Below are 19,917 nucleotides of genomic sequence, written 5' to 3'. Positions count from 1 at the left end.
AAACTATGAAGGGTCGAAAAAAAAAACAGCAAAGGCTGCGCAAATAGAGAGGAGAAAAGGAAAAAAAAAGACTCCGACACCGAGAACGAAATCCGCGTCCTCCTCCCCCTTACGACGGTGCTACCTGGTTTAGCAGCGAAATAAAGCTCTTGGAGTTCAGCGTGGCCTCGCCACCAATCGACGCCCTCACGCCAAGGCCGCCGGTCGCAAAGTTGGACACGTCATTCGGCTTAAACGCCGTCTGCGTGTTCACGGCGTGGATGAGCGCCGCCTCCTCGAAGGTGTAGCCGCCACACATGTATACCATCACCTCCTTCGGCTTGTACTCCACACTTGTCATGCCGCCACCGCCGCCCGACGACGAGGTGGGCTGCGACAGGTACGGGTAAGCGGCGGACTCCAGCTGTCCACTGTAGAGCTGCAGCAGCGTGCGCTTCAGCACCGGCTCGTGCTGGGTGTAAATGTTCCCCACATCGACCAGCGTCTTCATGATGGTCGCCATGACCCCCGTCGCGGCGAAGAGTCGATCGGTAGGCCGGTTCACGCCGTAGTACTGACGCAGCTTCCGCAGCACGAGGGCGTAGTTGGCCTCGACGCGGTCCAGGTATTGCGTCACCTGCGACGCCCCACCTGGCTGCTCGTAGCGGAGGTGGTAAATGAGGCAGAGCCGCGTGAGGTCCTCCTGCGCGGTGCTCGGGCGTGACGCAAAGGCCTGTAACCGCGACCAGTGATCGCTCTGGCTGGAGGAAGCAATCATGTCCTGCTCCAGCAGGGACATCTCTAGCAGGTTGCGCCGCTTGATTTCGCTCGACAGGTACGTCGTGACGGTGGTGTGCTTTGTCACGGCACCTGTGAGGCTCTTCGTTTGCGGGATGTTCTGCATGAACGACTTCAGCTCCTCCAGCGTGGCGGTGGAGCGGTCTAGGTTGAGCGCCGCCTTGCACTGGTCCACGTACTTCTTCACGTTGTTGCACAGGTCACCCCAGTTGCTGAACATGTTGTGCTCAAAGAAGGCGTCGTCCCGCTCGGAGAACACGTAGCCCTCCTCCTCCGCCCCTTGTACGTCGGGCGGCAGCTTCAGCGTGTTGGAGCGCAGTCCAACGTGCTCGTGGAGCATCGCCTGGTAGGTCCATGGAGTTAACAACGGTGTGAGGGGGTCATCGCTTCGATCCAGCAGCAGCAACACGGAGTCCCGAGCAGGGTAATCGTAGAGGGCGGGGTCACTCTTCAGAATACTCACCAACTCCGCCGCGACGCGCTGCACAAAGGGGCTGCTGCGCTGATAGCGAATGTACGGACGGCGACGCTGCGCCACCATCAACGAGGCGAGTCCCTCCGCCAGGCGTCGCACCTGCATGGCGGGCACCGCAGACGACACGAGCGACTGCGGTGACGGCATCTCCAGCACAAACGCATCCTTGTTCACGGCGTTGAAGTCGCAGAAGATCTCCTGCACCTGCTCGACCAACGAGTCGTTGTCCGCCTGCGCCAGCCGATCCAGCATCTCGGCCGATGCAGCCCCGCAGAAGAGAACGTGATAGTTGCGGTACTTCGCCATGCGCAGCTCCGCGCCCGCCGCCTCGACACTGGCGAGTGTCGGCCGCAGCAGAATGTAGCACCGCAGCATCTTCATCAAGTTGCGCTGACGCGCTGCGCTGTTCAGCGACTCCACGAGGTACACCCCGTGCGTCAGCAGCTCGGTCTGCGAGAAGGCACTGGCGATCATCGGCAGCACGTTGTCGTCCACGAGCAGCACTTTCATGGTCTTGTCGCGTGGCAGCATGCGATTTAAATAGCCGTCAATGATATCGAAGAAGTTGTGCGTGGAAGAGGCGGTGGCAGCGGAGGAAGAGGCGTTGGAGGTGGCCCCACCGGTTGTCCCCCGCAACGTGTTGGAGAAGCTCTGCAAGGTTGCCTGCGTACTCATTGTGGTAGAGCGTTGGACGTCGAGGTTTGTATGTGTAGTAGTGACCGGGAAAAAAGAAAATAGAGAGACAGAAAAACGTTCTCTAATAAGAGTAATAAATAATAAAGGCACTGAGCAGTAATCAAATGTTGCTAAGCAAAGGAGGAAGGATGCACGCACAACAGGGAAACGTGTAATACGCCAGGGAAGGAAAAAAAGAGAAGGCTGTAGAACACCACCACCGATAACTCTGGCAGCACCAGCAGTCGATCACCGCAATTTTAAAAAAACAAAAAGAACTCTGAGCAGAAGGTAACGGTAGAGAAGACAACGAGACAACGAGAGAGAGAGAGATGGAGCACGTAACGAAGCGCAGTGGCGCAGCATGAAATCACTAATAATAATAATAATAATAATAATAATAATAATAAGAGAGCTGGTCTGCTTCAGGTGATGTGACAGAGATCCCACACATGCAGTTTCACGTGGCATCGCATTTGCCCAAGTGCGGTTTCGTGGTGCCAATGAACAACGGAGTTGGAATTGGTCGGGTAAGGAACACGGGCCGCAGATGGCAGTGTCGACGACGTTGAAATCTCTTTCTTTCGTGGTGTTTGCGTTTGTGCGACGTCACCTGCGCATTTGGCTGCTTCAATTGATTGGAATAAAAAAAACTGAGCGCGAATCACAAGTGGTGTGGAGTAAGCGGCAAAACTCACGTCGCTGAGATCTATGATGATTGTGCACTGGGATTAAAAAAAAAAGAGAACAAAGCTGTTATGAACAACTTTGATAAGTAACAGCAAGAAGAAGTTGCTCTTGAAAGCTGTGAGAATAAAAGGCTGTTGCAATATATAATAATAATAAACGAGAGAACGTTCAGCGTACACAAGGTGCTTCTATAGTCTATCCAAGAAGAGAGTAAAAAAAAAAAACTTGCTTCTTGGTGTTTCTATGATATGCGTAAGGGGAGAAAAAAAAAAGAGGCTACGCTTAACAGAAAGCTGCCCTCCATTCGGGTGTAGTCCGCAACAAAAGTAGCACGAAAGGCGTCGTTATCAACGATAGCGTCGTCTCTTGTGGGGGCGGGCAGGCGCGTTGATCGCAAGCCGATCCGCCAGTTGCAGCGCTGCGCGCACCTCCGGATACTCTTCCAGCGCCGTCGCAAGCCGTGAAGTCTTCGAAGAGTTCGTAAAGAGTGGCTGCACGGTGTCTTCCGAGGCCGGATTGTCTGTGAATGGAGTGGAAGACACCGTGGAAGAGAGCAGTGCCGTGGTGTCTGCGCCGGTTCGAATTGCAGCGGCAACTGGCGCAGCAACGTCATCCAGCGCATCCGCCACCCGTTTCTCCATGTCTGCTCTCTCTTGGGTCTCGCTACGATAATCAGCACTGCGTAACGCCGGAGCTCCGTCTGCGACCGCTTCGTCATTTCCTCTACATGGCGCCTTCTCAACGCTGCCGCCGGGCCCGCCAGCAGCGTCGGTGAGAGAAATAGAGCGAGTAGAAAGTGTCGCAACCAACGGCGCGGCATGCGGCAGCAACAGCCCGGCATTGAGGCACAGCTGGACCCACTGCGGCGTCACACATGCCATGCCCCTCTCACGCGCCACCGAGAGCTTCGTCAGAGGTGCTGCGGCAGCCTCTGTGACCGTAGGTGTCGTGGCTGCGGCTGGCGGCGACTTATGGGGTACTGCACCGGACGGGCACGCGTCGATTGAGGAGGAAGAGGACACATTTGCGCTGCTGCTGACGCCCTTGAACTGCATGTGACTGTACACCACTGTGTTTGTTGTGTCGAGCAGGTGGCGGTGGTACTCGGCCCCGTAAAACTGCAAAATGGCTACAATGTTTGCCTTCAGCTGCAGCGGAAGCTGCGTGGTGGTGAAGCGAAGCCCTGCAAACAAAAACGGGTTGTAGGCCACCACATCTGGGCCACCTTGGCACGGCAGGAGTGGCCGACCTGCCCGCACGCACTGATGTACCCACAACTCGTACACCACCGGCACGCGCGCGGCGCGGATGTGGTCCTCTGCAGAGGCTGGCAATTTGTTGCGAACTGCCCAGCCACGTCCACCACGCATGGCGGCGGAAGACGAAGAGCACGGTGGCGCCGCCGGAGACGCCGCAGCGTTGCTGCAAACATTTTCATTCGCAATCACAACGCAGGTGATGGATGTGGCGCGGTCCACGTCGTACACTACACTCCCGCCTCGCTGCGTCAACGCCGCCACGGTGAGAGGCGACGTCGTCAGGGACACATAGAAGGTGTGACCGGCAAACATGCTTTCGCTTGTAAAGGATTGAAGTTTTCTTTCTGTTGTTGCTGCCGCTGCCTTTGAGATCAGTAAATAAATAAACAAATAACGTATGAGGTGAAATAAAGCGATGTATTCGACAAGTGCTGTCGGGTGTCAACACACAGCAAAGAAAAACTGCTTTTTATGGTGCTGCTTCTATTAAATTTTGTTTTCTATATGTGCCGGCGCAAAGTTGTCAGTTAAAACGACCACAACTGGAAAGATGAGAGGATGAGTGAGGGAGTGAGGAGCGTAAGATAGCTCTGTTCCACTCCATTGTTTTTCTGTAGGTAGTGGTAGCACCAGCCAGCACAGGATTCAACAGATGAAACTGGGGAAAACAATATGAGTTCATTACTTGGGATGAGAAACACAGTTTGAGAACGTTCGCAAATCTGCGAGCTGTCTTTACAGGCCTCAAAGCAAATCGAAGAAGCTAAGAGCCAGGCCAAGGAAGGTGCTTTCTAAAAAAAAAGGGTTCGTTCGCAGCTCATTCAACTCTTTCTGATTGTGTATGTCAACAGTAAGATGAAGAAAGGACGTCACGGTACTCACTTAATGGAAAAATAAAAACCAAGCATAATAAAGTGTTTTTTGTTTGACTTAAAGAAGACGTTAGTAGAATCAGGTGTTTTCTCCATCGCTGCCCTCAAAACAAAAAAAGGAAACCTTCCTCCTCTTCTCTTTCCCACTTCTTAAACTGGTGGTGACGCGTTGTTGTTCGTGCCGTTGGCATCAGCAGCATGGATCGCCGCGTACAGCTCCGGGTCCGACTCGCGCAGTGCCTCTGGGTTCTCCGCGAAGCACACAAAGATCGTCGTCACAGCGCTGTCAACGCCGGTGAATACCAGCTGATGCACGAGAGCAGACATGAAAAACACGAGCACGCCGACCGGCCACGACGACGAGGCCACACCCGCTATAATGCCAAAGAGAATGGCAATGGCAAAGGTGAACATGTTCAGCGTGGGCACCACCAGACAGTCGTTGAAGTATGCCGCGAAAAAGCACTGCTGACACAACTCAAATGTGCGCTTTGCGCCTTCGATGTAGCCGCAGCCGTAGATGGCCACATGCACAAATGCGTATCGGTTAAAGTACTGAACAATGTTCTCGATGCAGCGGAGCATGCAATCCACGCAGCAGCGAACAAACCCGTTTTCGTTGTCGCGCGACGACTCCAGCAGCCAGCGCAGAAACTGGATGATGGCGACGATGAGGGAGCCGAAGCAGATGGAGCCGAAGCTTGTCGTTGTCGCCCGCTTGAAGGAAGCGATAGTCGGATGCGGGGGCATATTGTTTGACCCTGCGTAGTACCACGTCGCGATCAGGCCAGAGGCCGTCACGTGCATCACATTCGGCACGACCTGGCACACCCACAGCAGCACGAACACCAGCAGTCCAATCGCGAAGCCGTGGCCGCCGTTGCCCTTGCGCCGGTTGAGGCGGTCGATCGGCGCTGCAACGCCGAAGCCCCACAGCACAATGTACCCAAACATCACGACGCACAGCCCGATGTTGAGCACAAAGTTCGACTTGTACTTCGAAATCAGCTTCGCCGCAGTGCAGAGCAGCGTCGCTGCCAGCGGTATCCGGTCGCGCACGAGGAACAGCCACAGAGCCTGGAAGGCTGCACAGACCAGCATGAGAATGCCAACGACAATGTCGATTCGCACAAAGGCCATAATCGCAGAGATGATAAACATGAGAATCGTGAGGATGTTCGCAATGTAGATCATCTGCACCGGCATGCGTTGCGCGACCACAAGCAGCGCAAACGAAGTCACGAGAGACCCGCCGACTGCAACGGCGCACACGCCCGCAACCCACGCCACGCGGACAGAACTGCCGTTATCAAACGCAGGCGAAACGCCCTTGCCCGGTTCGTATGTGTAAGTGGCAAGTTGCACGATGCTCCAGATAATGGAAAAGAGAACCAGGATGCCAAAGAGAACGGCAGCCCACAGGTCTTTGCACCCATGAATGCGGAAGCGGGACAGCTTCGGGTTGTGCATCACGGCGTCGGGGTAAAGAGGGGTACCGTCGACTGGCGCACCGTCCAGCTGGTCGTAGTTGATCTCTGCCTCCGGGTACTGATACGCGGCCCCGTCGTTGCCGAATGTGTTTGCTCCGTTACGACCAACCGGAATGCCGGCATCCATCGGCGCCGGTGCCTTGCCCGGCTTTCCTTTCCCCAAGCCATCGTCAAACTGGTTCATCGTGGGCACTTCTTCGACGCCGTTGTCGATAGAGAGCAAGAGAGAGAGAGAGAGAGAAAAGAGAAAGAGAAACAAAGATTCGCTGTGAAGCAGTGAAGTGACAATATATGTGTATATCGCTCGCTCGCTTGCTTCCTTTTCTTCTTCTTCCTTTTTTTTTTTGCGAGACAGTTGAAAGACGGAAGTTAAAAAGATGAAACAAAAGCTTTTCTTTTGTTGGTCCTCCCCCTTGTGAAGATCGCTTGCGGCTGGTGGACCTTCGGCGATTCTAACGTGGAGAACGAAGCAGACAGAAATAATAATAAAAACAGAGTAAGAAATGTATAATAACTGGAAAAGCTAGATCCCCCAAAGTGCACAAACCACCTTCGCAAAAACGCTCTCAGGGTTATACAAAGAAACAAAAACGCTAGGAGCAAATAAAAGAAAAAGAAGATGCAAGTGACGGGCGTGAAAGAAAAGAATAGATAATAATAATACTAACAGCAGTCTCTGTGTTTGCGTACAACCAAAATTCGAGTAGAGCGGCTGAAACTCTTTTCATCGATGTGTGTCATGTAAGTGCGACGCCGTGGAGAAGAGCGAGACGGAGCAGGAGAGCAGGAGAGCAGGAGAGCAGGAGAGCGGGAGAGAGGTTGACGGCCGAAGCGGTGGGCGTAGGCGAAAGATAAGTGAAAGAGCACAGGGCAACAACAAAAAAGGAAGATGGGAAGAGCATGGTAGACGATGAACGATCGAAGGGGGTCAATTTCGCCCAATCCGCTGCTTGTTGAGATCCTTCACGGGAGGGAGGTTTACATTTGCACCCCCCCCCACCCCCCGCACAAACACACAAACCAAAGGACCACGCCATAGCGCAGACGTTCATCGAGGAGACCACTGAGCAACAGTACGAACGCTTTTTAGGGGGACGATGCGCCACAGTGTACATTACTATTAGCAGAAACATCTTAAACGAATTAGAATGTACCCGGTGCGATTGAAAAGGTTGTTGTGCTGTCTTTTCCTCAGCCCACGTCCACACTCCAACAGAGTGTCTCGCTCGCCGTGCTGGCCACCGTCCCAGGAAGTGCAACCGCCTCTCCCTTGGACTTTTTTGCCGGAGGAGCACCAGCGGCAGATGCCGCTACTGCGTGCTTGGCGATCACCGTGCTAGTCGTATCGATCTGCTGCTGCTCAGGATGGCGCTTTTTACCGGCTTTCCGCGACGCTGCACCTGTGCTTGCACCTTTCAGCGTCGACGCCTGCCGTGCTTTGCGCGCCAGCGAATGCTTGCGTGCACGTGCTGCGCAGTCGCGTGGACGGAGGTGTGACCTGGTCTTCCCTAGACGGCACCTCTCTAGGCGAGCCCGCTTACGCGCCAAGGCACGAGCCCCGACCTCCACAAACGCATTTGCCGTTCCCCTCAATGCCGGCGTTGCGGCTGCTGCTGTGTCGGCAGCGTTCACCTGCACCAGCGTGCTCTCCAGCGCATGCGCCACCCGCACCGTTGCTGCGCTCGCAGCCGCACGGGAGGGCGTCGCGGATCGTCGCACCGCCGTGCGCACAAAGGCCGCCGCGGCAGCGTAGACGTCGGTGCGGTCATGGCCCATCAACACCCCGAACAACGCGTGGATGTCCACAAGGCTTCGGGTCCGCAGCAGCGCAGCAGCGGATGTCGGAGCGCTAAATGGACTTGCACCCCCGCAGCGGCAGTCCCGCCCACCAGCTACGTGAACCAGCTGGCGTTTCAACGAGGAGACAGAGCCGCCATAGCTCAGCAAAACGCGCAGTGCCTGTGTGCGGCCGGGTGCTGTGGGGGAGTTCTGAAAGAGCGCGCCGAAGACCTGACGGACTCGCTGGTGTGTTACCGCAAACGCGTCGGCGTTATCCACGATGCCGCTGCTGCTGATGCGACTCTCACGGTGCCGTCCTTCTTGCGGCGCGGCTTGCACGGCGAGGCGTAACTCTGCGCCATCGCCCAGGAACACACGTGGATGCAAGGCGGCCATCAGGCTCGCGTACGAGAACCAAAACGCACACCGGCTGTCTCCTTTGGGGAACCTCAGAGCCGGCAGCACATCCTGCGAAAACAAATCCAGAAGCACCTGACTTGTTACTCTACCTCGCCCAGTCCCATCAGCGACTGTCTCACCGTTGCCCGCCCCCTCCGCCCTCGGCGTGTGTAGTGCGTCGATGCACCACGACAAATCCATCAACAGGCTCTGGTGAGGAAGCAGCAGGTTGCTCACAAAACAGCGTCTAGGGTGCTCTGCCCACGTCAACAGCAACGACGGTGTGCCAAGCGAAAGGGCAACAAACGCGGCCCGGTGCAGCGGCGACAGTCGCCGTGTCGTCTGCGATGTGTGAACTGTGTCGCTGCTTGCTGCTGACGGGGACGCCGCCGTGCACGCCTCGGCACACCGCTGCCAGCTCTCGTACACGGTCACATCGTCCCGTGCTTGCGGAGCTAGATAGGCCACCACCACCACTTTCACCCCGGCAGACACAGGCGGCGATATCGATGATACTATCACTGAAGAAGACGGACTCCTCGTCTTGTGATTCTGATGGTTTCTCGTGTTGCGTGGCTGTTGATCGTGGTGAAGTGCTCCGTACAGCATCCACCTGTTTAGCTCTGCGGCATCTTCAGCAGCTTGTCGTAAGCGTCGCTCTGCCTCCAGCGCACACCACGCCAGTTTCTGCATGCTGCGCTGACGTTTCGGTGCGTGCGGCGTAGCAACAGAGGGAGAAGAAGAGGAAGGACCGTTGTCTGCCGTGAAAGCGCTCGAGGGAGCTGCAGCGGTGATGGTGGAGGGAACTGGAATGCGAACAAAGAGCCCAATAACATGCACAGCAGTGCAGGAGGATGTGTCGGTCAGGAACGCCTGCATCGCTTGACGGAGATCGGCGCGTCGCTGCGCGGCGTCCTCGCCGGCATGATTATAGATGACAGCCTCCATGAAGTGAATCAGAACGAGAGAGCCAGCACGAGAGGAGCCTGTCGCTTCTCAACACAAAAAGGGTCCCGTCAAGTAACGTTGTTCTTGCAAAAAAAAAAAAGAAGAAGAAGAAGGAGCAAACGAAGAGATGGTTGAGTTGTTGTTGGCGTGCGTGTGTGCGCCGTAGTACCCCACCAGTGGGAGAACAAAGAATCACAGAAATGCGAGATGTAGCGTTAACAATGAAGCATCTCCGGCGACATTAGCTATTCCGTATGACTTCCACGTAGGATAGAGATCCAACGGGACATCACCTGGCGGATTTCCACACCATTTACCGTCTTCCACGCCCAATTAGCGGGGGTTCCCCGTTTTCTGCGTTAAGATGAGAGACGCTGGAGTAGCAAAGACTTGGCTCCTCTTAGTAACAGAGACTCAAAAGAAGAAGAAAAAAACGCTGAAGGGGTATCGCCTTCGCATCTTCTCCGCGGCCAGGTAAAGAGAGTCCCACTCTCGCAGCCTTGCCTGGAACCGGGAAAAGGAAAAGCAACGCGCGAAGAGTGCACGCCTGTGCTTCTCCGGCCACACACAGAAACTCACTCATCCATAGGCAGAGGGAAGGAAGAGTCAAAAGGCGGTAATGGCAGCTCGAGTCCCCCGCTGCGCCCATCTTGGCACGCCTGCGCACGTCCTCGCCCTCTCTTCCGCTTCTTTTTGGACATTTTTCCCCATTCCCACTGCTGTTGCTGCTGCTGCTGGCCGCATCTCAGCGAGTTGGCGGACGAAGCGTCTCTTGGCAGGAGAAGTTGCTGTAGGCGCTGCAGAACGTCTCCGCTGGCGCCTTGCCGGTCCAACAAATGCTGCCAGCTGCCGTCCAGCGAACTCAGGTTCTCCAGCCGGTTCCGGTCCGGCTGAAGAAACGTCTGGAACGTTTCACGCCACGACAACGCGGAGGTGGCCAGGCGCTGCTCCGCCTGCTGCGCGGCTTCGGCCTTTTCTTGGCGGGTAGAGGAGGCGGCGCGAGCGACGTCGACAAAGTGCTGATGGGCTGCGCCGAGCGAAGCGGCAAGCCGGCCACCGCTGCCGCCTAGCTCCCCCGCAGGCGACGCGATGTTCTCCTCTCCCTGCTGGCCGATAGGAGTCGACTCGGGGTTCGCGCTCGTCGACTGCATGAGGTACAGTTTTGCCTCCACAAAAGCCTTGAGGGAGCCCAGCTGCGGATGAGCAGCTGCCATTGCATCTTCTTCGCACGTTTCCTTCTGAGAGGCGAAGGTGCCACGGCCGGCTGTCGTCGAAGACGTGTTCGCGAAGACAATGGTTGAGTGACCTTGCTGCAGTTGTTGCCGCTGCTGCACAACAAATCGCGCGTAGGCAACCACATCCCGCACGTCGGACGGCATGTTCCTCGTCACTTCGTCCGGGCGACGTGGGTGTCGCTGCTGTGCGGGTTTCACGTGGTCTGCGGTGGCGTCCGTTGATGGGGCGGGCGACATGTTTCCGTCCGCTGCGGCGTCACCGGCGCGTCCATCACGCCGCAGGACGATGCGCGTCATGAGGTGCTGTACGCAGTCGTGAAACTCCTCGTTGATGCCTTCCGTGGCGGTGCACGGGCAGTCGTCGCAGCTGTACACCGCCCGGCGCGGAGAGGCGGGAAGCTGCTGCAGGAGGTCCAACACGAAGTCTGCCGGCGGCGGAGGAAGCGTGGCTGCCTTGGTCGCACGCCTCTCCAGCGACTCATGGTCACGCACATCGAGAATTGCGCGAAGTCGGATCAGCTCGGAATGTTCCTCTTCTGCTGCTTCTTTCTTTTCACTCTCGGCAGCTTGACGGACAGCCCAGTCGCCTTCGTTTGTTGCCGCCGTACCTGTGTCGGTCTCCAGACATAGAGTACCGACAATATTTTCGCTTTCTTCATCGTCCCTTTCAGCCGCTGACGGGGCAGGCGCTGCTGCTCTAGCAGCGGTGGTGGTCGTCGTTACGCGTTGCACCACCGCTGCCAACGACCGAGCCGGTACTACCATGCGCAGGGGGTCCACTCGCTCCAGTCCACCCCACGGTCCCGTGCTGCTTGCCACGACATCTGCACCACTCGTTTCGCTTTTGCTATCGTGTAGCCGCGGCGCGGCGATGACTTCAAGAGGATGGTGGCCGTTGTGGTGGCGGACGGACGTGTCTGTAGGGTGTGTAGCTGCGGTGGCGTCGCGCGAGGTAGCGAGGGAGGAGGAAGAAGAGGCAGAGGAGGCAGAAGCGGAGGAGCTGCTCCTGCTGCCCTCGTCTGCAGAATTGTCTTTCCCCTTCGAGACCCCGACCTCTTGTCGTGCCGCCGAAGGATCTGCTTTGGGTGTCTGACGTGTTCGCTGGTGAACTCCTTCCGTCTTTTCCGGTTCACCGGTGCCGTCGCTGTCTTCACGCTCGCGCTTACTCGGTGACCACCGCGCAGGCAGGCGCTGCGTCGCTGTGCTGCCGCATAAAGCCAACGCAGAGGGAAAGGAAGAATTCGGAGCGGGACGTGCGAAAGGCGCGGCTGGTCCAGTTGTCTCTGGCCGTTGATCATGCACAGAAAGTGGCTGTGGCAGCGTCGGTGCCGGCGAAGAGGCGGAGGAGGGCGTGGGAGATGTCCGGCTGTTGGGGTCTGCCGGAGCCACAAGGTGGCCGCCACGCGCGCGCATATACGCCGCTGCCGCCGCCGCCGCCGCCGCTGCTGCCACGGAAGACGAGGGGTGACCTGCCGCGCGAAACGACTCTGGGCGTGGGAGTTCAAAGGCTCGGTTTTCGCCTGCATTACTATTGAATTGCTCACCGTTGACGTGCGCGGGGGGCGGGGAAGTGGCGGCGGTTGTGGACATCGCTGCCGCCGCTGCTGCGGCTCTCACACGAGCCGCGGTCGGGTCTGGCGGCATCTGCGGGAACGAACGATACTCCTGTCGTCGGGCAGCTGCAGCCGCAGCGGCACGAGCATCGGAAACTCCTTCGTGTAGAAAGCGAAGAGAGTTGGGCGAGAAGGGCTGCTCCTGCTGCGGCGGTGCACCAGAGTAAGACGGAGAGACGGAGGCGGAGGAGCACTGTGGGGAGGCCTGCGATGAAGAGGATGCCTCAAGCGATGGCGCTCGCCCATCGCCTGGACGCACCAACGTGGCGTACGAACGCGCAGCGGTGGTGCCGTTCACGGTATCCGCCGAAGGGAAACTCTGAGAGATGTGGGGAGACGAGGTGCCAGAAAGTGCGCCGTGCTGTTCTGGCTGATCTTGCTGCTGCTGGGCGACGGCGGTGCGACGGAGGCTGATGAGACGCTTTGCGGCCGCCTCTGCCGCCGCTGCCGCCGCCGTCTTGGGCACAGAAGCACCCCCGATAGAGGGTGCAACGTACTGTCTGCGCTTGCCACTGTCCATTACGCGTGATTTCTACGCCGAGTACGTACAAGAGAAGGGGGAACAAAACAACTAGAAGCAGATAGCGGGAGATTTCGATCTGTGCGCCTTTCGAACAACTAAGAGATGCCAAGCAGTGAAGAGGCTCTATTACATGCTGTATGACAAGGGGAACAGCGAAAAAAAAAAACTCACCAGAGCTACAAGCACGTGAAAAGAGAAGACTGCATAGGAGAGGAGAAGAGAGGAGACGACAACAGCGTTTTAAAGAAGGCGTCAGATGCCAAGAAGAAAGGGAGCCCAGAAACAACTTCAATCTGCTGCACGTTCCACAAAAGAGAAAAAATAAGGCCAACGCACGGCACGAAAGAATGCCGCAACAACACAACACAACATCTACGCATATGAAGTTGGCAACCTTAAAACAGTGAAAAGACTTCGGTGTTTGGTGTGATACTCAGGGGAGTGCGATGGTAAGCATCAAAGGGATGGGATAGCAGATATACATGTTTACTGCTGTTTGAACCTTTTTATCATAGATGATTTGAGTCAACCGCTATTAACCACACGCGTGAGCTACACTGACACGCTCACACACGTGAACGCTCATCCCACAAACACAAGCCAATCAGTAAAGAAAGATAAACAAGTAAACAAAACAGCAACAGAGATTGGTTCGCTCTGACAGGAGGGGCGGAGGCTCATGCAGAGGGGGGGGGGACAAAAACCAGAGGAGAGGGAAGAGCTTCCGCTTCTACAGCAACCACTCCCATGCTTCTCTCGTACGCAAACGGCCTGTGATGGAGACTGCAAACTTGCCCAACACCGCTGCGCTCCACCGTCATCGCAACGTACTGTCACACACACACCAGTAGACCTCAGCCGTCATAACTGCAAAAAGAGGAGATCTCAGGTCTATATATATGTACTCTCAAGGTTCTGGTTTCGCCGCGACGCATCGCTTTCTCTCGTTCTGAGTCCGCGCAAAGTCAACGCCGACTTCTGGGGAGAAATACAGAACGCAAGAATAAAGAGTTGAACGGCCAGCCAAAAGAAAGACGATCGTCACTACTGCTGCTGCTGCTGCCTCGCCTGGCGTGCCGCTATCGCTGCCTGTTGCGCCTCCATCCATCGATAATTGTACAAATCGGCCCGCGGCTGCATGCGGGCTGCAAACTGCGTCGTGTCCGCCCCGAGGTGCTGCAACACGATAAGGTAGAGAAACATGTACTGCTCAATACGCTGCACCATACCAAATCGAGCCTTGCGCATGACAGACAGAATGCTGCAGATGCTGTCCCGATGTAACTTACCCGCCTCCATCAGCTTGATCGCCGCGTAGGCGCCAATGAGCGTGCCGGTGCGTCCAATGCCGGCGCTGCAGTGCACCAGCACCGACGGCTTGCGAGTGCCGGAAGCGCTGTTGCTCCCGCCACTGCTGGAGTTCGAGGCCCCGCTGATCGCATCAGCCGCCGCGGGCGTCTTCGGATTCGCCGCGTTTCGGTCGGCAATAATGCGCAGCAGCTCCTCAAACGACTCGGTGCTGTCCGGTACGCCGCGGTCTGGCCAGCCAACGTACTGCACCATCGTCACCTTGTGCTCCTTCTCCTTCGGCGCGTTGCACGGTCGAATAAAAAAGGGACGCCAGATCAACTCATGCTTCGCGTCGGTCCTATAGGGGTCGTTGAGATCCTTGTACACAGCCATGTTCCCAAAAGCTTCCCCGGCCAGTCCGCTGCCCTTGTCAGCGGGCCAGTACCGCTCCGCTTTGACAAAGCCGGCTTCCTGCAGTTCGGTGAGCATCAAAATGAGAGGGATTTCGTAGTTGTAGATCGCGTTTAGGAAATCCTCCATGCAGTCCAGCACCGGCGCCTGCGAGGCGACAAAAATCGGCTCCACGCCCAAGTCAAGTGTGTTGGCGTTGAAGTACAAAGGGACGTTTTTGCCGCTGGCCGTGGTGAAGTTCGCCTTGATGCTGCTGACGTCGTCGCTGGCAGCTGCCGGCTCGCCCGCAGTGGCCGGGCTGCCACGTAGGGTGTTGAGAACTCGCTGGCCGGTCGAGCGTGGCTTTTGCGCGGAGGAGCGCGCGGCTAGCGGCGACCGCAGCGGCGGAAAGAGGGTGTCCTCGTTTGCCATCACGTTGATGTAACGGTTCTTGGTGGGGAAGGCGTAGGACGAGGTGAAGTTGTACTGCCGCGGATTCATGGTGCGGGCCTCCAACGTGGCAAATTCCTTCTCGATGCGGTCAAACTGCTTCTCAAGCGGTTCACTGAGGATGTCGAATTGCGAGTTGCTCTCCGCATTGGACGTCGTCGGCGTGTTTGGCGGCCCGTCGGCGCACCGGACAGGCGTCTCTTCGTGCACCTTGTCGCCTTCACAAGAGCAGGTGTCGGTGAGTTTCTCCGGCACTTTAGAGCTGGCGGCGGTGGCTGAAGTGGTTGCGTTGCTTGGAAGGGACGGCTGGATGTCTTCGTCGCCTGGCGAGCTTCTCAGGCGTGAGACGGGCCCGCCATTGGCTGAGTTGCTGTCCTTCATCTTTGCCTTTTTTGTCGCTGGGATATGTATATGAATTAAAGGTGCAAAAACAGAAAACAAGAAGAGACGTTTCAGCAATTCCGAAAGAAAGGAAAAAAGATGACGCAGGCAGGTCAGCAAAACACGGTGTGTATAGGTGAAGTGTGGCGGTGATACGGTGCGTAATGACCGAAGAAAACGCCAGCGCCGCACTAAGAAAGACAGTGCTTACAAAAAACAAAAAAAAAGAGAGAAAGCTGTGCAGATGTATGGAAATCACAGAAGACAGACGCAGCCGTTCCAACAGTGAAAAACACTATCAAAGTATGCAAGAGAGTTTGTATAAGCGTGGCGCTCGCGCTGATTCCACGCGACTTGCAAAAAAAAAAAAAGACTTTCAATCTTCAAGGGCTCCTTTCGAAGATTGAGTGCAACGAACTCGTCTTTTTTGATGAGTGTGTTTGCGTGGACACTTTGACGAAGAGCAATGCACCAACCGGACACAGTAGTTGAGTAAAGCGCGTTTTTGATGTATTGGTCAGGTTCACGCAGCACACGGCAGCAGTGGAAGTCCTCACCACAGAAGTATACACGGCACTGAGGTACAGCAGAGAGGTACAATAATAATCGGCAGGCAAGGAGAGCGCACGCGAAAACGTCGTGGTCGAATGGAAGCGGGGTAGTTTGAAAAAGAAAAAGAAAAAGCGATTACAAAACAGCGTTAACAGAAAGCGGTGAAATAGAGCCGTTGAGGAGAAAAATAGAAGAGGAGATGCTTTTCGCCGACTTCGACACAGTTCCTCTGAATTTGACATGGCGTTCTTAAGCTGAAATGGCAGAAACGCCAACGTTGGCTTCTCTGTTCGTGGAGGGAAAGCAGAGACATACATTTTCCCTTTACATGTGCGGCAAATCGACCGCGTGAGCATGACCAGACCGGAGGTGGAATTCCCCGACCGGGGGGGGGGGGGTCGAAAAAGAACGGTAGTCTATTATATTTTTAAAAAAGAAAAACGATAAACCTTTCTTTTTGATTTTCGTTTTGTTGCTCACGTGTTACTCGCAGCTTATCGGGTGTGAGTTTATGGACGCAGCCTTCATTTCGATGTTCCTTCCTTTCCGCTCCAAGGCGTGTGTGTACGTGTGTGAGGCAGATACGCCTCTTCCGCTTTTCTGAGAGAAATCGGTAATACAAAAGCCACTGTGCAGGGAAATGAAAGCCTTTGCATTCGCGCATAAATTTGACACGACGCGCCATGATAGTTAGGGTTCAAAAAACAGTTCGTTTCAAACGTTATCCGTTGTAGTCATTTTAAAAAGGGAAACAAAATAATAACACTTATGCCATCAACGAGGCGCGCCGACACAACGAAGTAATGGAGTCTCACACTCCAAATTACAAACCTCCCTTTTGTTCCTCGACGTCCGCGGTGACCTCTTCCTTGTCATCCTTTTCTTGTACCACCGGCTCCTCCCCCAGTCGTAGCTGCATGCCCTCCAAATCCTCGTGATCCACCAGGAGCTGAATGCGCGACCGTGCGCGAAGAGCTACGGAATAGAACACCCCACCCTGTGCCTTGGGAGCCTCAATCTCCAGAAGCAGCGTGCCGATGGGGAAACTCTCCAGCTTGCTCCGCAGCGCCGCATCGTTGATCTTTTCAAACAATTTCTCTTTCAGCTTGCCGCCGTGCGCCACCATGTCTTGAATGAACGACACCGGCACACGCACCAGCCGTGCGGAGTGGCGCATCAGCTTCGCAAACAGCACCGCCGATTCGCTGGCGATGCGCCAACCCTTGTCCAGACACTCGAACGCGATGACGCGCAGCCCCGCCGACACAATCACGACGGAGTCCGTCTTGTGCCGCAGCACCGCCGCTGCCTGGCGGGACACGATGCTGCACACAGAGCCCTGCGACAGCCGCAGCTCTCGCGCACCCTGCGCGGTGCGCACAAAGAGCAGGTCCATCGGGAACTGCGGAATGCCGTAGAAGTCGGTGATCGTCCTTTGAATTTCTTGCGGTGCCGCCACAAACTGCGGTGGGAGGGAGCGGGGCTTTGTGGGCTGCGGGGCCACCGTCAGCTCCGCTTCCAGCGCGTCGGCGTCCGCGTCATCAGCACCAGCCAATGCCGCCAGCGCCTCCTTCTTTTCCTTCTTTACAGGCGAGGACACCGCAGGCGCACTGACCCCGTTGACGACGACCGCGTTTCCAGGCTCGGTCTCTGCCTTCAGTGCCTCCAGCTTCTTCAGACGGAATTCGCTGACCTTGTCCAAGACGGCCACGAAGAAACCGCCGCCTTTGCAGTGCGTCGGCAACAGCCGCATGCACAGCGCCAAATCCAGCGCCTCCACCGCCGGGGAGCTGTACCCGCCGGGCGTGTGCGGAGGGAAGAGCGCCTCGTGCATGTTGCCCTCCGGCTGCTCATAGACGCGTCCCTTCGCATCCGTCACGGTCCACGACGACATGCCCGGTGCACACGCGAGGTGGGGCAGGAGGGCACGAGCGTCCACGAGACGCATCGCCCCACGCGTGCGGTGTACAATTTGGGCCACCACCGCCTCGTTCTCGACTGGGTTCAGCGAGCACGTGCTGTAGACAAGACGACCACCGATGCGCAGGAGGTGGCAGGCGCGCAGGGCAATTTGGATCTGCAGCTTCTGCAGGTTGATGGCCTCCTTGGGCGACCACAACTTGAAGATATGCGGCGCCTTCCGCAGCGTGCCGTCGCCGGAGCAGACGACGTCGCACAGAATTTTATCGAAGCGCAAGACGTCACCTTCTCCCACCCCGTTCGTCTCCGTCTGGGCGGTCGACGGCCCCACTTTTATCTCCGGAAAGTAGCGGGCGTCGTGGTTCGTGAAGAGCGCGAAAGGAAAGAGGAGACGCAGCCGCTTTACCTGATGAACAAGCATGTTCGCCCGCTTCGTATCCAGCTCATTCGCAATCACCAGCCCGTCGCTGTCGTACCGAAATGGGAAAGGACAGGCATCCGATTCAAAGGGCACCACCTTGTGTCGGCCAAGCGCCACCAGCATCTGGGCCGTCTTCGACCCAGGCGAGGCGCACATGTCCAAGCACACGTCATTCGGTTGAATGTCCAGCAGAAACGGTGGAATCATCGAAACCTCCTCCTGCCGGCTGATCGTACCGAGTGCCGTTTGCTGAATCAGGTACTGCCGCAGCGGCTGCATCTCCGGTCGCTTGCGGAACTCCGTCTTATCGGCCAGGATACGCCATCCCATGCCTTCGATCGGGTACCACGAGATGGGCTCCACGAGCGAGGCGTCGAGGGACTGCATGTACGCCCGTACCCGTCCAGCCAGAGGATCGGTGTCGTTGATCCAGAAGGTCGTCAAGAGCGGGGTGCGGAACAGCTCCATCTCCTTTTCCCAAAGCGCGGCAGCAATCTCCTCGGACACCCCCTGTGCTGGGGACGAGGAGGAGGTAGAGGCAGAAGGGGCTGCGGTCGGATCTACGCTACGTGCTGCGACACGGCCTAACTGCTGCAGAGAGCCGTAGTAGGTGTCGAAGAGTTTGTTTCGAATCTGGCGCATCGTGTCCTGGTGAGATGCGCTGCCCACCCAGTTGCCGTCCGCATCGTAGGTGGTCGTCGGCTGCTTCGCCTCCCGACGATTTTTGCCAAACGACTTCAGTTTGCTCGCTGGAGCTGGCATTGCGGAGTCGCTGACCCTTTCCTCCTGTGTTTTCGCGGCAGCTGTTCGAGTTTGATTGAAGAGAAGAGGAGAAAGAAAATATAAAAAAAAAGAAGTAAAGGACTTCGCCACGATGCACCCAGGCCTTTGTAAAGTATCTCCACAGAACGGTTACAACAGGGAAGCAGAGAAAGAGCGTCAAAGAAAGGAAAGGAGAGAAACAAATAGGTGAAGTTTGGCCACGAGATCGGGTTCGAAGGACAGAAATATAGCATAAGAAGAGCTCTCCCAATCGCTACTGTTTCAACGTGAAACCACCCTCGACGTTTCGCAGCAAATCAAAGAGAGAGGGGTACGTCACGAGGCAAGCAGATGTCCAATACAGCATTTCGAGAATGAAAACAACAAAGAAGAACGGCAAAGACAGCTGAGACGCATTACTCCATCAAAAATGTCGTACGCATCCTTTGCGGCATTCCTCTGGCAAAAGTACTTCAGAGACCGTGCTGCGGACCAGCGCATACTTTAAACGTTATTTCTCTTTCATTTTTTTTGTTCAAGTTTCTCTTTCTTCCTAGAGTGCGTTACTGCCCCTCGAGTGCGTCCTCTGAGACACACGTCGCCTTCGCCTGCGACAACCGCAGCGTAAAACAAGGGAGAAGTTAACCATCATCGCGCAACACGGATATTCGGCAGGCGAGATTCTTCAGCGTGGAGCGCATTCGAGAAACCAGTGCGCTTCACAGCCGACGCAAACATCAGCACCGAGGAATAATAATAATGCGGAGAAGCATCATCTTTTGAAGACAAAGAGGAGAGAAGAGAGAGAGGTGGAGGGCGCCCGCAGCACTGCTATTACATTTCAGCGGTTATTTGGTTTCTGCTGAGAAATAAATAAAAACAAGAAAAGCAAGCTAACAAGAATTAGAATTTTACATCGATGAGTACAACGCGTCAACAAAGCGACTCTATACAGCATGGCAGTACTTTCATTTCACGGCGGGAAAGGGAGGACCACTACAGGAAAGACTATCGTT

At 56.1% G+C, this 19,917-nt stretch overlaps 7 protein-coding genes across 8 annotated transcripts; all 7 read right to left on the bottom strand.

The window, feature by feature from the left end:
- Positions 1-109: 109 nt before the first annotated feature.
- ABB37_05164 (vacuolar protein sorting-associated protein 45- like protein) lies at positions 110-2,209 on the bottom strand (the record flags this gene model as incomplete). The annotated part of the gene is made up of 1 exon (XM_015803106.1): positions 110-2,209. The coding sequence occupies exon 1, from the start codon at positions 1,925-1,927 to the stop codon at positions 110-112; it is 1,818 nt and encodes a 605-aa protein (XP_015658622.1). The 5' UTR covers positions 1,928-2,209.
- A 755-nt stretch (positions 2,210-2,964) lies between these two features.
- ABB37_05163 (hypothetical protein) lies at positions 2,965-4,378 on the bottom strand (the record flags this gene model as incomplete). The annotated part of the gene is made up of 1 exon (XM_015803105.1): positions 2,965-4,378. Exon 1 carries the CDS (start codon positions 4,186-4,188, stop codon positions 2,965-2,967), a length of 1,224 nt encoding a protein of 407 aa, XP_015658621.1. The 5' UTR covers positions 4,189-4,378.
- A 520-nt stretch (positions 4,379-4,898) lies between these two features.
- On the bottom strand, positions 4,899-6,960 carry ABB37_05162 (putative mitochondrial hypothetical protein; the record flags this gene model as incomplete). Of its 2 annotated transcripts, none has more annotated exons than XM_015803103.1 (1): positions 4,899-6,960. In XM_015803103.1, the coding sequence occupies exon 1, from the start codon at positions 6,420-6,422 to the stop codon at positions 4,899-4,901; it is 1,524 nt and encodes a 507-aa protein (XP_015658619.1). In that variant the 5' UTR covers positions 6,423-6,960. The 2 variants fall into 2 exon arrangements, with proteins under 2 accessions (XP_015658619.1, XP_015658620.1); XM_015803104.1 differs by having other exon boundaries at positions 4,899-6,952.
- Positions 6,961-7,429: 469 nt separating this feature from the next.
- On the bottom strand, positions 7,430-9,449 carry ABB37_05161 (hypothetical protein; the record flags this gene model as incomplete). Its single annotated transcript, XM_015803102.1, has 1 exon — positions 7,430-9,449. Exon 1 carries the CDS (start codon positions 9,362-9,364, stop codon positions 7,430-7,432), a length of 1,935 nt encoding a protein of 644 aa, XP_015658618.1. The 5' UTR covers positions 9,365-9,449.
- A 490-nt stretch (positions 9,450-9,939) lies between these two features.
- ABB37_05160 (hypothetical protein) lies at positions 9,940-12,937 on the bottom strand (the record flags this gene model as incomplete). The annotated part of the gene is made up of 1 exon (XM_015803101.1): positions 9,940-12,937. The coding sequence occupies exon 1, from the start codon at positions 12,730-12,732 to the stop codon at positions 9,940-9,942; it is 2,793 nt and encodes a 930-aa protein (XP_015658617.1). The 5' UTR covers positions 12,733-12,937.
- An 842-nt stretch (positions 12,938-13,779) lies between these two features.
- On the bottom strand, positions 13,780-15,824 carry ABB37_05159 (protein-tyrosine phosphatase 1-like protein; the record flags this gene model as incomplete). Its single annotated transcript, XM_015803100.1, has 1 exon — positions 13,780-15,824. Exon 1 carries the CDS (start codon positions 15,244-15,246, stop codon positions 13,780-13,782), a length of 1,467 nt encoding a protein of 488 aa, XP_015658616.1. The 5' UTR covers positions 15,247-15,824.
- A 797-nt stretch (positions 15,825-16,621) lies between these two features.
- Positions 16,622-18,901, bottom strand: ABB37_05158 (hypothetical protein; the record flags this gene model as incomplete). The annotated part of the gene is made up of 1 exon (XM_015803099.1): positions 16,622-18,901. The coding sequence occupies one exon, from the start codon at positions 18,899-18,901 to the stop codon at positions 16,622-16,624; it is 2,280 nt and encodes a 759-aa protein (XP_015658615.1).
- Positions 18,902-19,917: the final 1,016 nt, after the last annotated feature.

Source organism: Leptomonas pyrrhocoris (genome assembly GCF_001293395.1).
Source record: "Leptomonas pyrrhocoris isolate H10 chromosome Unknown, whole genome shotgun sequence".
Lineage (NCBI taxonomy): Eukaryota > Euglenozoa > Kinetoplastea > Trypanosomatida > Trypanosomatidae > Leptomonas > Leptomonas pyrrhocoris.
This window is presented reverse-complemented; position numbering and strand designations above follow the sequence as displayed.